This window comes from Diadema setosum, chromosome 14 (genome assembly GCF_964275005.1).
Source record: "Diadema setosum chromosome 14, eeDiaSeto1, whole genome shotgun sequence".
NCBI classification, from domain to species: domain Eukaryota; kingdom Metazoa; phylum Echinodermata; class Echinoidea; order Diadematoida; family Diadematidae; genus Diadema; species Diadema setosum.
The window spans coordinates 35,347,777-35,365,661 of record NC_092698.1 but is presented as its reverse complement, the minus strand read 5'-3'; the positions used below and the strand labels follow the sequence as shown (position 1 = coordinate 35,365,661).

The following is a 17,885-nucleotide window of genomic DNA, read 5'->3' as shown; positions in this document are numbered from 1 at the left end:
AAAAAAAAGACAAATCATTTGATTTATTCAGCTGGGCCTGCATCCATCACGAAACACAAAGGAAGAGTGGTTTCAATAGAGAGTCACAACACCCACATATCTTCCCTGAATGCACAATTCAATTGATATCTTATCAGTTTCATCATATATGTTATTTGATTAAAGTCACCTTCAGTGCAGCTAGATCAAGGCTAATCAGTCTCCCATTAACACATTTAGGACTGGAGGCAGTCCTTGTGTTACACCAGCACACAGGTTCATTCATGGGGCAGCTACGGGTTTCTCCTCGTCATGGCTCCGCTCTTTGAGTCTGAATAGAGAGATAGTACTTGCAATACCACTTCGGGGTTCATGAATAGAAAATAAATGCCAGAAGAATGATAGAAGCTTCATCAATTAATTTAGACCTTAAAAAAAGTATGGAATTTATAATCTATAAAATTTCACCATGTTTTCATCCAGTGGAGATTAGAAACCTCACATCAAGCAACATAGATTAGGTAATGATGACATTGCCTCACAAACCTCACATTGCCATGCACACAATTCTTTACTGAATTTTCTGTATTTTCACGTGAAATCAAAAAGGCACAAATTGTAGTCCTCACATCAAACTTATTAGATATTTCAATAGGCTAGGAATGATGACTTTTACGGGAAAGAGGGTTGTAGTTGCTGCATTATCAACCCTAGACATTGTTTGTCATGATTTTTTTTTTTCACAAAGTAACGGAAAAGTTGTGTTGATGATTATTACCTTTGCTAATTAGCATACTGTGACCAATATCACAATTGTATGAACACATATGACAACCTGAACTTTTTCATAACTTTATCATAATGTCTGATTGTGATGAAGCGTCTACCATTCTGTCTGTTTGAAATTTATTGTGTTTGTGAAAATCAATTTAACATGGTATGAATTTGCACTTTGAAGAATGTCTTTTCATTATGGCATGATGATGTCCCGTGGCACAAAAACTTGATTAAGAGTTGCTCTGACCTAATCTACCCTCATGCCTACCCCAAACCACCTCAAGAGGCGGTGGACAAAAATGGAGCCTGCCAAGATGCCGCTACTCCTTCTTTGTGGTTGGCGTAGACCTATTTTGAGGCTGGCTCCAGCCACGCCTTAGGCAGACCTCAAGTGGGTGATGCATGGGTCTCTCTCCGTCTCCCTGCCTCCTGCTGCCTTTGAATAGTATGCTACCAACTGCAAGTATGAATGTCGGGTTGAGGACGACATCACTAATAATCAGACTGACATAGAGTATCCAAAAAATCTGCTCTGTTAAAGGGAAAGTTCATCCTGACATCATGTTGCTTTGTATGAAAAACAGAAAAAATCAGAGAAGATAGGTGAAATTTTAGGGAAAAAATAAGACACACAAAAAAGTTATAAACTGATAAAGTTTATAGAGTAAGACAAATGGGCAATTCTGTGTGATGTAGGCCTGGGTGTTGAGCAGCTCTCCATTTGTCTTGTACACAAAATATCACAAATTGTCATTTTACTCAAATATTTTGGAACAGATGGAACATATTCTCTGAGGAGGGCATGTAAAGAAAAACTTTATTGCTCTTATTATATAGGTACCTACCAAGAATAAATCTGAAGAAAATTTTTCTCATTAGAAAAGTAAAAGATTGTTACTTTTGTATACAAACAGAATGGAGAGCCAGCTCAACATCTGTGTCACACAGATTTACCAATTTGTCTTGCTTTCTGAACTTGAACAATTCATAATTTTGTGCACCTAATTTTTCCCTCAAATCTTCACTGATCTTCTTTTCTGATTTTTCTGTTTTTATACCAAGCAACAAATTCAGGGTGGAATTTCCCTTTAATCTCCCATTACAATGCATTTATAGAAAAAATATATGATGACCTTCATAATGATATGACAATTTTTACTGCAAGAGTGCCATGGAATTGGCAAGCATGGAAAATTTAAACTTGACTTGACAGCGTGCCAGCTCTGTGCGATACATCTTCATCACTGTGACCAACCATGGAAACCGAGGGGTTGTATGCACCCAACCAGCGTGCCCCTTGGTACCCGTGTGTGATTTCGGTCACCCTTCCCCTCGCAGGAAATGCGGTCACTCAGACCTGGACAGCTGATCCCTGACCAATATAACCATAAGCCTGTAGATCTGGTTTATATCTAAACGATGGAACGTGACAGTTTGAAGATGTGCAGACTGTCCATCCAGACAAACACCATTGGGTGGCTTTGTTGTGATCTCCCTCTGAAGGGACTTACTCAGATAAATGACATCAGTAGAGAGGTTACATCCATTCATTCTCCAATTATCACGCCTTAGGAGTGGGGTGATTGACCTCTCTGTGAATAAGACTACTGTATATAACCTCGTGAGAAAAGGAGGAGTTATATCCTTTGATAGTAAATCTTCATATCCTCTTGTGAAGTAAACATCTGAGACTCAAGACTTAAAGAAGCGGTATAGAAACATTTTGGAATAGTCAGTTGCAACACAGCTTGACTCACACTGCACAATAAATTGTTGTTGGTAGTGTTTTTATTGTGTATTTACTGAGAAATAATGTTACAGGAGGTTAGATGGTTTGTTGTTGGTGCTCAAAAGTCAAAAAACATCAAACCAAGAAGTATTAACTGTACTGTTAATGTAAAAACAAAAGGCAGATATCACACTAAAAGAGTTATGAGTATATCTCTAGACGGGAGGCAGAGTAAAGGGGAAAAAAAGATATCAAGGATAGTTGTCAGGAATTTCAAGATGCTGTGAAATCTATTTTGGCCACTCCAAATCATCCTCAGGCCTTAGTGTCGGATGTGTTTCCTGTGTTGACTGCCTTGCCACTCAAGGCTTGCTATTTCACTTATGGATGATATCATAGCCATGAATTGCAGCAGAGAAACTGATGATTCTGCATGCCTTTTTCTCCTTCCTTTATATTCATAGTTCAAATGATGTGATCATATGATGAGATTCGTCAAGGCAAAATCTATCACTTCTGCTCTGTAGCTGTTTCAAAAAATATCTAATCTCAAAGCAAGGATAACCAAAGTTGTTATGAATAAACACCACAAACTGTCTTCTTTTTCTCCCAGACATTGGATAGTCTGTTTGCTATTTGTTTTATTTTGATAGATACAATTCTGAATCAAAGCCAGAAATCCTTACTTAATGAATTTGACTCCACACTAGCTATAAGCAGCAAGCATGCATGCATGGTAGAGGGATGTATCATTTTGCATGCACATTTATTGAACAAAGACAATTTACAAGACTGCAATTGAACAATGAACGAAATGCAATCCAAGATTCCTGGGACATCTGGGCCTTGGTCAAAACAGGAGAAAGGACATGTCATGGACCTCTTGTTTATATCAAACTTTCTTTGCCATTCTTTGGTAATTTAAAAAGCATTTCTGTTGTCTGTCCTTCCTCTAGTTTGTGGATTGTCTGTTATTTTCATAAGCTGTCAAACCCATTTCATAATAGGCCTCTCTCTACAAGAGAAGAAGCTCAATACAAAAGCTATGATGCGTTCACATGTTTGCTGATTTGCAATAACAAAATAAAAAGGAGAAAATTGTGTCTCGTCTGTCTAGAGAGCATACCAGTCTGGTGACGGCCGACTATCAAATTGCAAATTCAGTTTCACATTCCTACCATTGTGTTCGCTTAATTGGCAATTTAGGTTTTAATCTCTCAGCAAGGTCTGAGCACATAATCCTTAGACAAAATGTTTGTTTGCTTCTTGTCCCTTTTTGTTTGTGTCATGTATTTGCGTGTCTTGACTGAATCTGTTTCATTTTGTTGGGGTGTAGAGATGTTAGCATTGCATTCAACCTTGTATTATTCAGTGAATTTGTTTGATCCTGATGTACGGCTTCCATCTAGAGAGAATCTTTTAAGACTTCAAGGTGACTTAAATTGATTTTATAGATGTTACATTTTGTTTTCTCATCCATACATGAAAACAAACAGGCTTCTGTGTAGGACCAATACCATAAACAGTAATTTTTGTTAAGTTCAATATGTGTGTCATCATGCAAGCCAGTCACTGTCTGAAATCATGTACATGTATTGTATCATCACACACCTTTGTTGGGGATGAAGAATAGTGGCATGGTACCATGTGTTAAGAAAGATAATTACAAAAGTCCTAGGCCCACTCCCTTCTGAAGCAGCGGGACGTACAAGAACACTCGTCACTGTGGTCAAGTGGTTTGTAGATGCTATCCCTTTTCCAAGTAGTTCGTAGAAGCAACATGACTGTACACCTATTCAAAACATAATATTAGAGTAGTATTTCATGGCATGTATGATTTTTTTTTAAATCTCTCTTCTGCATCATCATTGATGCCAAATAGCTGCACAATCTAGTGACTTTTGTGTCTGGCCATTGCAGGGCTGCCAACCTCAGTAAGAGTTTAGAGTGGGGGTTGATGGTGAGGATGGTAGGTGTTCTCCCCCCCCCCCCCCCCCCCCGACAGTTTGTCAGTTTGACATTATAAATGGTACAATCTGGTTCAGCATGAAATTTATTCATCAGAGTGATTTGAGACAGTAAAGATTTGGTGAATTGCAAGAGTCTCCACTGATTGCATGAGAGTGGGCAGCCCTGTCATTAGTAGCTTTGGGCCCTGTCTTATAAAAACCTGTGATAGAAATCAATCACAAATCTCTTGAAAGCTGCAATTAAGTTGCGATTGATTTGGGGACTTGTGATTGATTTGAAGTCTTTATAAGATGGGAGCCCTGGCCTTGTTTAGCAGAGCCCTAAGTAGGTTTATACAAGAGTTGGTCCCAGCACTTCATGATCAGACAAAGCTTTCATCAGATCATTTTGTGGGGTAACGTGAGCACCAGCGTGCAATTTCATCATGTTTGTCATCTGTCAAAGACATTACATTCTAACTTGTCAAGAGTCAGAAAAAAAAACCCTGTTGATCTTATGTCATTTATGTTTTCACAGTAGAAATCATGAGGCTATAGATTGTATCTATATGTGATTTGTACATACTGTCTTATATTCAGATAAAAATAGCTTTTATATTCAAGGTCAAAGTTTAGGTGCATTTTTAGTGTAGTGCATGACGTTTGGGTGTAGAAAGATACTTTCAGAAAGTGGGATTTACAAGCATTGAAATTTTTAGACTTACATTAACTAGTTGTGTTTTTTTTGTGTGTGTGTGTGTTTCTGTCCCATGTTTCTCCATCTTCAAACACCTAAAAACACTTCATGATATCCTACATTTTCATAAAACTGATATTGTTTTATATGCCCAGTAAGAATCACATTCTCTTTGATATGACTTTGCTCACTGGATGGAAATATTTTTCTTTCCAAATAATTTTTGAAGTCAGAGGAAATTCTAACCTTATCAACTGCAGCAAAGCGATACGGTACTTGTAATCATCAAAAGTAAGAAACAAATGAAAACTTTTGCCCATGACCATGAATGCTTTCATTAAATAACATTCATTTGAATTGTAATAATATTCATTTAAAAATTAAGTCCATTTAGAGCAAATTTTCCATGGTGCACAGTCATATAATTCTTGTTTATTAGCATGAAAAAGCTATGGAAAATTACAGGTGAGGTAATTTATGATTTGGATCTTCTATTCCTTTAATTGTATGATCAGAATATATTGTCCAAGTTTCTTGTCAGCTTTCAAGTTTTGTTGTGAAGACTTTATTTTAAATCATCTGGGTTGATTGATGATGATAGTTAACATCCTAGAATTTGAATACTTCTTGCCTACAGGGCTGCAAATCCCTGATGATAAAAATAGTACACTTCTAACCCTATGTCATCCCTAAGGTCAAAGGTCAAGAAAATAATGATGGATGTGGACAGATTACATGATAAAGAGGAACAAATTGAGGGTAATGAAGGGGATAATGGACTCTTAATAGCTGCTTACTTCACATGTGTATCTCAAATTCAATACTGCTTAACCATGCAATGATTGTGTAGACAGCAATCCAGGTTCCTTAATGAGTAATAAATGATTACGATAGGCTAGGCTGCTTGGATTGAGAAAAGGTCATCAGATTTGGGGTGGAAGAGCATTCAAGTAAGGAAACAGAATCCTTGTAGAGGAAAATTTGTCAGCAAGCTTGTTCCCTGCAGCAACACAATGAGCAGACTTACTACTTTTCAGCCCAAACCAAATTTTGCTACTTAAATATGTAGTTATTGAAGACCCTTAGCTCAGTCCATCGAATGTATTTCAGGCTGACAAGGACGGACCATTGATTAACATGAGTTTTCACCCCCCTCCGCAACATTATGGAATCAGAGCATAGATGTCAAATATTGGACATTGTATCATTTTTTGATGCCACTAAATCTCCTAACATACAGCTAATGAACATGTACTAAAAATTCAAATCGTACTCAAGTATTGGCTAAAACTGCATTCTTTTTTCAAACTGTATAATGCATTTTCAATTCCAACATCCATGGAGACTGCTCATTTTGAGTTTGTGGATCAAATTTCTCTTTTGAAATTTCAATGTTGGGATGGGTAAATTCAAAACACTATTTGAAGTTGTTACATCTTTAGCTGAACCTTAATCACTGGAGCATTTTCTAGCACTCTGGAAAGGTTTGTACTTTCGTTCACATTCTGGGAGAAAAAAGTATGTATTTTGCACACACTTTGGGGGAAGTCAAAGTTCTGTAGTCTTATAATAGAACTGTAGATTGAAATTTTCTTGACAGTTCCCTTAGTAGTAATTTACAATGAAGTGAATTTTGATGCATTTGAAGGGGACCTCTTTGGATTGTTCCTTCCTTGGTATCACCTCTATTTCAGCCCCAGATACCCAGCCTCAACTTCACAACCGAACTGATGTATGCAATGAAGACTGCCTCAACAGCTTCGCCAAGAAACTCCAGACCGATCCCACCGCCACGTGCAGTGAAGTCCCACTCCACGTCGAGTTCATGTACATGATGGCCTGCCACTCTCTCCTCTCTGACCTCTTCACTACCAAGTATGAGAGTTTCTTCAGGCCAGCCAACACACCGAAACAGCAACATATAGGTTAGTAATAGCTCTCTAATTTGGATATATCTAAGGTGTGGACTATATAAACAGTGAATCCACAATCAAAGCTGCACACTGGCACTGGTCCAATGGTCACTGACCAATAAAAATCACTGTCAGACCAGTAACTTTTTCAGGAATGGACCAGTAAAAAATGGAAAGACTGGGTACTTATGAACTAGTCCAATGGACAGGCCGGACCAGTAGAAAAAAATGGGTTAGTGTGCAGTCCTGCCATAATGCGTGATAATGGTGCTGAAGTGACACATGCTCCTTCAGTAAAGAGTAGAAAAGCATAAAAATTATGCATCAACCCGTAAAGTCCTTCTCTTTTCATGCTTATCAGTTCTTATTAGTCATGGTTAGTTTTTAACAGGGCAGAATACAGAATTCTTCTTTCATCTGAACCCTATTTTGGACATTTTACATAACGTTTTCTGGTTGCAGAAATTTCACAAGCCTGTAGGTCACTTGATTTATAACCCATCCTTAAATTGGCGACACGGGAGAAAATCTAAGTTTTTTTTCTCTTTCTCTTCAATTGGTAATTCTTTGTATTTTTCCCCTTTGTGCACAAATAACAAATTAAACCATTTTGTCCCGTCTATCTCCACCATAGCATAGGCCAGTAAAATTCAGACTTACAAAGTTATGAGGACAAGAAGAGGATTTCTGCCGCAAAATTTTCTCAGGACTTGATTTACATTTACAAACATTAATTTTTGTGAATGAGTTGACTAGAAAGCTTAATTCTGAGACTTCTAAAACCAATGATAATATGTTTGTTGGTATGGTCTTTTTTCCAGTTGTACAAGCTTGTTTTCTGACATAGATACAAATTTAGAAGTGTATGAATGTTTGTGTGAGTGTGTGTGTGTGTGTGTGCGTGCATGTGTATAACTGACAACCCTGTGCAACTACCTCCTATGTCTTGAAAAGCTGCTTGGAATCACAATCCACACAAACTTCTCTGAACTCTGGTTTACCCGTGAATACAACAGGTGGATCAGTATCTGGCTAAGATAACCCATCAGGATTTGCTGGTCATTCTTTTTGTGCCCCCCACCCCCACCCCCATCCTTCTGTGCATTTCCAAAGTTTCAAAGAGTTTGTGCCCATCTGGAGGAGGCGCATTCCATAATAAACTGTACATCATAAACGCATTTGATCATGTGTTTCTGATTGTTGAATCTAAGGCACACAGCTCTTTCTGGATCTAAAGTGTACTTTCTCTGCCTCCAAATAACATGTGAAAGCATAGCATCTGTGGAGCTCAAAGATGGTATATATTTGTTGAAGGAGATATCTGTGGGATAAAAAACAAAGTGCAAGAACACCCACAAAGATTTAGAGAACTTCGACAAAACAAAAAATACCTCGATATTTTTAAGTAGACATCCTCGGGGATTTTCTGATAGTGGGACAAATCTTTCTGTCGTCTCGAAACATTCTCATATGGTTTGCAGGACGGAAAAACAAGAGAATTGGGGATTTTGGCAACTTTATCTTCGGTGCGTCGCGGCTCCAATAGCAGAATACCGGTTCGCCGAGGGAGGATGTTGATCTTAACACAGGCCGCAATGTGGTTCCAATCAGCAACACTGCTTCAAACAGCTTGCATTTCAAATCCTACTTCCCCCTCCCCCCCCCCCCCAACACACACACACTTCTCTTCAGCAGAAATATTAATATCCATACTGTGGAGAAAGAGAGAAGAGTAGTAAGAGATGGTGTAGGGCTTGACTTCCCTTCAACATTCCACGTGAAATGACTATACTACCAAGAAATTATTGACGCTTATATTGGGATATCTCTCCATCAGTATTTGAACTGCAAGTTGATCCAGAAATCATACTCTTACACATCAATCTCAATTTATCTGGCATAGATTTAAAGATAGAGTGATGAATATTATTTGTATTATTTCTATAAGTAGATACAAAGGTGTTCTTCTCCCTCCTCTGTATGTTCTCTATCTCCTTCTCGTCTTCCCCTCATCTGTCTGCACCTCATCCTCCTACTACTTCTTAAAATGTATCTGCTACCTTCAGTTTGGAGGCATCTTCCAGGACTTTCATTATCAAACCAGTTAGGTGGGAAGAGACTTCTCCCACCTCCTTGGTCAAATTAAAAGAGATTACAAACTTTTCGTTCACATTTTTCACATGTGTGTCAAAAGGAAGCTGCAATTAACTTTTTTGGTCCTGTTATATAAGGAATTGATTGTGATTTACATACTTGCAGCAAAACTTATGACAGCCTCAATGCTGTCAGCTTTCATTTGATTGGTTGTCACATAAAATTGCATCCATGATAACTCGCAAATACTCTGAGAAATTGGGAAGGTCATGTGATATCTGATGGAAAAGACACGAGATTAGTGGCTGCAAAGTTTACTTTTTATTGTGTCATATTAAGTATATTCCATCGCAACCACTTTAAACACCCAAACTGTGCTCGTGGGCAACAAAAATGACACCTTGACACGATCCCAAATTGAGGACCTCATTCTGGGGGAGAAAAATGGGTTATGTCCCTACAGGTGTTTGGAAGTGGAGCTCACAAATAAATGCCACCTGCTTAATGGCTCATTCACTGTTTTGGCAGCTTGTCACATCCCCATCTAGAAGCAGTACTTTCCGTAAGCTTAAATCCATAAACAGAAAACTTTGAGAAGTGATGAAAAAGAAAGGGCAGCAAGCCGTCCCTATATTTCTGAATCCCCATCAGACTGCCTAAAGATTTAATGTTTTGTATTTTGTTTTTTATTTCATTTTGTAAAAGCTGTCTTGAAAACGGCTTTCTACATTTATGACATTTTTAGTGCAGATACAAATAGACAGGTTGTAAGGCATATGAGGGGTGTGTGTTTGAATTTATTTGCTTGTCTCTAACATTAATGTGCCAATCGATTTACCTTCCAGCATACATCCATATAAGCTATGAATAATGTCCCTATCTAAGTGGAGCGTGGAAATGATACATGACATCTGTTAGGATTTTGTCGTCTTGACAGCACCCCAAATACAACTTGAATGCCAATGATTTTAAAGTGGCTTTGCAGAAACTACTTCGAAACTGGAAGTTTTCTAGCATTTTAATATTTTTGGAAATCAAAGTGAAAATGTTCAATGTGAAAATGCTTGTTTGACAAAACAAAAACATTCTTGTAGTTTTGCCACATGAATTAAGTAATGTTTAGTTTCCTGAAAACAAGTATCCTTTTTTATGCCTCCGCCACGAAGTGGTGCCGGAGGCATTATGTTTTCGGGTTGTCCGTCCGTCCGTACGTCCCTACGTCCGTACGTACGTCCGTACGTCCGTCCGTCCGCTTTTGTTTACGCGATAACTTGAGTAATATTTACTGGAATTTTACCAAACTTGGTCCAAGTATGAAGTATGATGGGGCAATTATTTGATTAGATTTTGGGTGAAATCGGCTAAAGGTCAAAGGTCAAAGGTCAAGGTCAAATCATTAAAATGTATCCGTTTACGCGATAACTCAAGACTGGGTAGAGCAAATTTCACCAAACTTTGTTGGAGGATGATGTATGATGGGACAATTACTTGATTAGTTTTTCAGTGAAATCGGACAGAGGTCAAAGGTCAAAGATCAAGGTCAAATCCTAAAATTTATCTGTTTACGTGATAACTCAAAACTGGATGAAGCAGCTTTCACCAAACTTGGTCCAAGGATGATGTATGATGGGACAATTAGTTGAGTAGATTTTAGTGACATTGACAAGAGGTCAAAGGTCAAAAGGTCAAGGTCAAATGCTACAAATGTTGCAATTTCCCCCATATCTATGCAATGCCCGAAGGTATTTTCTTGAAACTTGGTGTGGACATGTACTACTGCGTAAAGATTCTCCAGAGAGAGTTTCATGTTATAAGGTCAAAGGTCAAAAGGTCAAAGGTTAGGTGAAAATGTTGCAATATTACTTTTCTCGCAAATGGTTCGATGTATCTTCGTGGAACTTGGTGCATATGCATGTACTGTCTGGCAGGGATTATCTAGGGAATTTAGGGGTCATGGGTCAATAGTCAGGGGTCAAAGGTCAAGGTCAACTTCTCAAAATTTTACTATTTCCCTCATATACTAGTATATGCAATGCTTGCATTATTAGTTTCAAAACTTAATACATGCATTACCTAATGGAGATTCTGCGGGAAATTTCCAGCCAGAAGGTCAAAGGTCAAAGGTTAAGGGTCAAAGGCCAGGTTTCAATTCCCCCCCCAAAAAAAAAAAAAATCTATTTTGTACCGTCATCACACTCTTTCTTCGTACCTTGGAAATTACTCAATGCATAAACTTCCCCAAAATTCCCCAAATATGTGTACCTGCACTCTTAGAAAATTATAGCAAACCCAGTTCAAAACATTTCTGACAAACCTGTCATTTCAATATTTTGCCAGTTATGTGAAACTATCATGGATCACACATTGTGAAGACATTGTACTATACGCCTATTGGGAGAATCATGCATTATGGCGGAGGCATCAGTCGCCATAGCGACATTTCTAATTTTTTGTCATTTTTGAGTGATGCATTGCTTTGTTTGTTATCAAAATGGGCACTTTTTTTAGCATAACAACAGTAGGAAGCAATATTGGCATCATTCCAGCATAGTATTCATCTATAGTTGTTGTTTTCATCAAGTTGATGTATTGATAACTAATTTCTCCTTTGAAAGACAAAACGTGCATAGAAGCATCCAAAAATAAAAGCAGAATTATGGCACTAGACATAAAGGAAGTTAGAATTAAGCTATTCTTGGTGTGTGGAAGGTTTAGTCTAATATTTCCATAATAGGGAGATTTGCAAATTCCATGAAAGGATATTGAAGGGCAAATAAGCTCTTATCCCAACCAGCTCCCTTTCAAGTTTGTTGCACTCTGTGAAATAAAAAATAGAATAGAAGATGATGTGTGATACCATGGACAAGGTATTTAAGCCTCCCCTTGTGGAAGCGTATTGTTGACTACACCTGGGACAGCCACAGCACCATAACCTAATTCTTCCCTGCATATCACAAAAATTAAGTGTTAATTCCCCTCAAGAATTCCTTTCATCCCACGGCGGAATTTAACTCTGGAAGGTGCATCCAAGCTGCACTTTTCCATAGCAACCGTCTCTCGAACGCATCTTTCAACATATTAAGGAATTGAACTCCGAGTTGAACCTGTTTATAGAAGAAATTGTGCGTGGTTACGTGGAACCTCACCCTCTTACTTTCTTTTTTCTTTTTTTCTTTGCTAGCCCCTGCCTGAGAGTTTTCTGCCATCTTATTTGGAGATGGGTGTTTAGACTCTCTCTTTCATGTTCTCGAAGCTGAACTCGTTCTTTCCTTCGCCACGATCAGCCCCAAGAGTACAACTCACCCTTTGTGGATGAAAAAAAAAAAAAAAATGTGAACTTCAGGCATGTCAGCGCCAATCGATATCCAGACATTCCTTATCATGTTGTCAAGTAGTATGCTTCGGTGATCACTCAGGCAACAATGTTGAGTCTCTTTGCTAGGAACATGATGACAGTTGATGGCTGATATTGAAGCCAATTATTGGGGACTTTCTCCAATATGCAAACAGTTTGGCATGAGGTTTTTGACATTTGGCCATATGAAATGAAAATTCAATATGCAGACTTCAAATGATGAAAGCAGTAATGGGTTTGTCGTCATTGATTGAGACAGTATCTCTGCTGCGCTCTGTTACAAAAAAGGGTAGAAAAGCTGCATCCAGCTATGTAGTCACTAACTGGGAGAACTATCAGAATTAGATCAACAAATCAAGCTTGCCCAATGCAACTCTAGAACCAATGAGATTCAAGCTCCTCGCTGTAACAAGGCATTGTCACCTTTTTGCTGTTTGTTAGCCCATAGCCACAAGCCTCTGCTATAAACCATGCAGACTGAATCACTGACTGACCATAATATCTCCACAACCTGCCCCCCCCCCCCCCCATCTAAACTTGACTTATTATGACTTATTGGTGCCTTTCCTCAATGTGTGACTTCTCCTGGGTAACGCTAAGTCACTCTCGATCCTACCCACCTCCCTCGCCAGATCGTGCAGCCGTACAGCTTGGGTGCTGTGATGCATCTGGCGCCAAATGATTTATACATTGTAGACAGACTTCAGTTTACTTCCGAGCCGCTTTGTGTAAGTGGTCATGGCAGCTGGGTGAAGATTTTGACACTTGGATCAGCAGTGACATAAATCATACTAGGCCTAATCAGCCATATGTCCTGGCTTTGTTGTTTACTATGCCAGAGTTTCTATTCAGGTTTTAAAGAATAAAAACTTATTGAAGAATATATGAACAGACTCTACTATTTTCAGTATGGAACTGTGTAATCATGCCAATTATATTCTGTGGACACTTGAGAAACTCGTCATCTTTATACAGCTTCAACTAGGACCCTATAGCATCAAAATTAGTGGATGATTATTTTTTTTTATGAATCAGAGAAAGCTATTTCTGTTCCACATGGACTGAAGAGAAATGAGCATGTTGTGATAGTGATTGAATGTTAAAAAGACTAGAAAGTTTTGTGATAGGAGCTGCTGACCATATTTCCAGCAAGAAATCATAGCATGATTGATTATGTTGCATCAAGTAAGCGATGTTTTGTTTTATTTTTTGTTTTGTTTTTTTGTTTTGTTTTTGTTTGTTCTTGTTTTACCAAAGGTGCATACATTTCTCATCAAAATGAAAAACAAAAGGTGCTTTGAATGATTACATTACGGGCAACTCTGACTTAATTGTCATTTTGCCATGAGAAATATCAAGCAGTTTAGTTTCAATTCTGCAAAATTCTTGGCTATGTTGTAGAAAGATTCTCAGTAATCTCATGCCCACAAAAGCATTATATTGTAAGCCATCATGGTTTTATGAATCGTACTGTCTCACAGACAAAAAGGTGCAGATATCAGGGCCCCATTTCATAGAACTTGTTATCAGTGACAAGTTTTGATAGTTGTTACAAGCTACTGAAATCCTTGCGTCTGATTAGCTGAGAGCAAATTTGTCACGGAAAAGTGGCAGTTGTCACTGATAACAAGTTTTATGAAATGGGATCCAGGTCTGTACTCCAAGTTCACAGACCTATGAGCAGTCTTAGATCTCTGATCAGTACCACCGATAATGGTAAGAAAACAGAACAGTCCCACATATGTCTGTCAGCGCTGTAGCAGATGCTTTGCCCAGAGAACTTGTGTGCTCCCATACGTCATTACTGGATTACTGTGCAAGCAACATTTGATACAGGGTCAGTCTTGGCCCAGGTTAGTTTCAATTCTACAATTCTCTAGTTTGTGAAAAGTTACATAATTCACTCAGAAATCCCATAAGTACCTCAGTTGGGTGCTGTTGAGAAGGAGGATATAGCATTTCATCTGTACGGAGCATTGTGCTTTCCAGTGGTGATTCTAATTCAGGAATGCTTGACATATTTGGTGTCAAAATTTCTTTCTTTTTGAGAAGTTTAGTGCACAATGTAGAAGCAGCAGCTGATGGACCTCCAGTATACTGTGGCGGATCCAGGGGGAGTGCCCCCCCTTTAGTTTTTGTTGAAATAAAATAAATAAAAAGAAAAAAATGTGGGCGCATGCACCCCCCTTTAATTTTATAAAGGCGCCCCCTCTTTACGGAATTCCTGGATCCGCCCCTGCAGTGTCAACTGTCAATTTTGAGGATTCTTAAGGCCTGATCACATTCTTTTGTCATGGCTGTGCAAATTGTATGTAATGGCACATAGAGGTCCTATGTGCCATTGCATGCATATTTGATTGTCTTGTTGAAGGAATCCCAAGGACTTTGATTTTTTCTTCTTTTTTTTTAAATGAGGATCTCTATAGTTTGTCATTCCAAGAGGAGATATGCTCATTCACAGGATGAAATGTAGTAACCTTCTCCAGCACCTTTTCTATCATATAAACGTTCTTTTTTATCAGATAAATCATGCAATAATAATATACATGTTAATATCAGCTTTCTTTAAAACTATCAAAAAGAAGATACATGATGAAGATACACATATATCAGTAAGTTTGCAACGACACTTCTTAAGCACATTTCTGATAATGTTTATAGAGTAACAGTGACAGCTCTACTCTCTTTTGTTTTTTGGTCACCTGCCCGACATCAATTTGATAAATGAAAAATTGACTCATCAGGTTAATCACAGTGGATATGGCTGGTGTATACACATAGATTGTTCTAATGATATAATGATCTACTTTCAGTTTCAGTATTCAATGAGCTTTATAGGCTTCGTAAGAATTAAACACCTTATTGATAGATATTCACACATAGAGGAGTTACTAGAGGGCAGTATGTATATTTCTGGTTTATGCTCCCGTTATATAATCACTGCACCCGTATTTGTATTAACATTTTGAACTCATTATGAAGTTGATTATAGATAATGTGCACGTATATACTTGTGTACCTAATTATATATGCCATATTTTCATTTAGTTTTTATTCTTTGGGTTCTTGTTTTTTGTTTTGTTTTTTCACTTTTTCTTTTTATTCTCTTATTTCTTTTTCCCTTTGTACTTTGATATTTTAGCTTTCATAATCGTTTCGTCATTATTACTTTGTGTCCTATCTCCATTGATTGCATAAAAAATTTACACCGGTATTTTTTCATGGAACCTGCGTTTACAAGCTTTGCTTTTGCGGTTCCATCATATTTCACAAGTTATAGAGAATAGTCTTATGTACATTGTGTATGCTGACACACTTTTTTCTGTTCATGTCCCGACGTATGACATATTTTGTATCTTACTTGGTTTGTATTCTTTTTTTGGATGTATTTTGATGTCAAGTGAAATATGAAAATAAACGTGCTGGAACTGTTCACTGTGTCTCGAGTGCAAGACCAGTGCAGTTTCAGTTATTCAATTCAATTCAGTATAGTGGCAATTCAGACAAAAGGTTGATAGGTTTGGGCCTTTTTCTGCTGAATCTAGTGCCTTGCGGCTCCTGAAATCTCTATCAGTTGTCCCAGGACAGGCCCAGGACAGTCCCAATACAGTCCCCCTAGCTGCACCTGCCAAGAGAAAAGATGAATGATTTCCTACGGAGGAACCCTCGTCAGACGTGCTCCAGAGATTTAAGCAGGGCATCAGGGACAAACGATTGAGGAAGTCATAAAGCTGACCTTGAATTTCAACCCCACACAAAATATCTATGATTCATGATTGTCTACCAGAAGAAATGACAAGTCTACTGCTTCCCCACCCCATCAGTCATCTGCAGACTGTTCCATTTTCCAAGCTTCAACATCTGTACTCCTTTCCCTCAATAACTATACAAGATGAGAGCAGGAAATTAGTAATGTATTATTAGCGTCCAACGTATCACATCCTCTTCAGGATTGCAATCATATTTTCAGTGAACATATATGCTCTCCCTTGAAACTCAGCTGAAATGCATGCTATAAACTCCCAGGTTTGTGATTTTGTATCTCAGGACAAGTGTGCACTGCAGATTTAGAAAATGCTGTAATTCCTTCCAAAAATGTGCTGATTACTCTTGACTGCAGTGCAAATTAGTTCTCCCAAGTTATGCATTTCCCAGCCTTTTTTTTTCATACAAATTACAATGCAAGGCTCTGTGCTGTTTCTGGCACCCTGCTAACCACAAATTAGTTGTAGTCGTCCATCTGGAGGAATGTGAGTTATATATCAAAGGGTGACTGTCCGGACTCCTCCGGTGAATGTTTTTGCACTCAATCTTTGATTTCATTTACTTGATCGGTCTGTAACCAAGTGATGTTCACAATGAGGCTCTGATGTTGCAGCTCCAAGGATCATCTGGAATGTCATTCTTGCAAGATTCGATAAACGTAGAGTCTGTGTGAAGTGTCCGACTGCATAATGTGCTGCAAAAATCTCTTCCCATTGAGGAGCGATGACGCAAACCATATTTGGCTGAACAGGAGCAAGATATTAGCTTTGCATTAAACGAATACATTAAAATTATCAGTGATTTCTGCTACTGAAATACAGACAAGGTTATCTTTATATGTGATTTAGTAAACATCACTTTTGTTGTCATCTCGTAAGTAACATTATACGATTAATTTAGTGATGTACACAATTTCATTATTCTGGTAATATGTGTGCCACTATAACAAAAAACTTGCTACTGAAATAAAAAGAAAGATATCAAATTACATGTCAGCAAAGAATGATGAAGTACATTTGAATATTAATCTTATACTTCAGTTACGGAGATACAGGACACTTCTGTTACAACAAACATAGCTTTGCTGAAATTTTGTTACAATGAAGTAAAAATTCAGGTCCTAATATATGTACTATCACTAACATCTATGTGAAATTCCCTTTGGTACTTTATTTTTTTTTTTTTAAATTCTATAATGAAAGAAAACTGCTGATCCCGAGGACTTAGTTATAATGGGAGTCATCTATATAACAATGTAAATGCAATATTAGTCTGATTTTTTGCTACATTCCCAGACTTTTCATCTGTTTTTTTTTCCCCCTTCTCTGTTACATAGGTGGTCTGCTGCATGATGCTCCCTATGATGTGGACGGGAAACTCTCTGAGCTCCTGTATGAGTGTGTCTACGAGAGCCAACCGGGGAGCAGGATGCAATCCGTCAGGATCCTGAAACGACTGCTGCACATCCTCCAGAGAGGCTTCACCTACCAGAGCAACACTGCCAGAGATGGGGAGAAGTCGCTATGACGACAACATCACTGATGCAATTTTCATCGGAGATTCCGGCTTACATTTTTGACAGCAATAAACTTTTTTTTTTTTTTTAATCTGCTCATGATATCTTCAC

General features: G+C 38.1%; 1 protein-coding gene across 1 annotated transcript in view; it reads left to right on the top strand.

Moving 5' to 3' along the window:
* Positions 1-17,885, top strand: part of LOC140237712 (divergent protein kinase domain 2A-like) — a 70,429-nt gene extending 52,544 nt beyond the window's left edge. The window contains exons 4-5 of the mRNA XM_072317633.1: positions 6,826-7,056; positions 17,595-17,885. Of these exons, the coding sequence (XP_072173734.1) occupies positions 6,826-7,056; positions 17,595-17,785 (422 nt within the window). The 3' untranslated portion in view covers positions 17,786-17,885. The remainder of the gene's footprint in view (positions 1-6,825; positions 7,057-17,594) is intronic.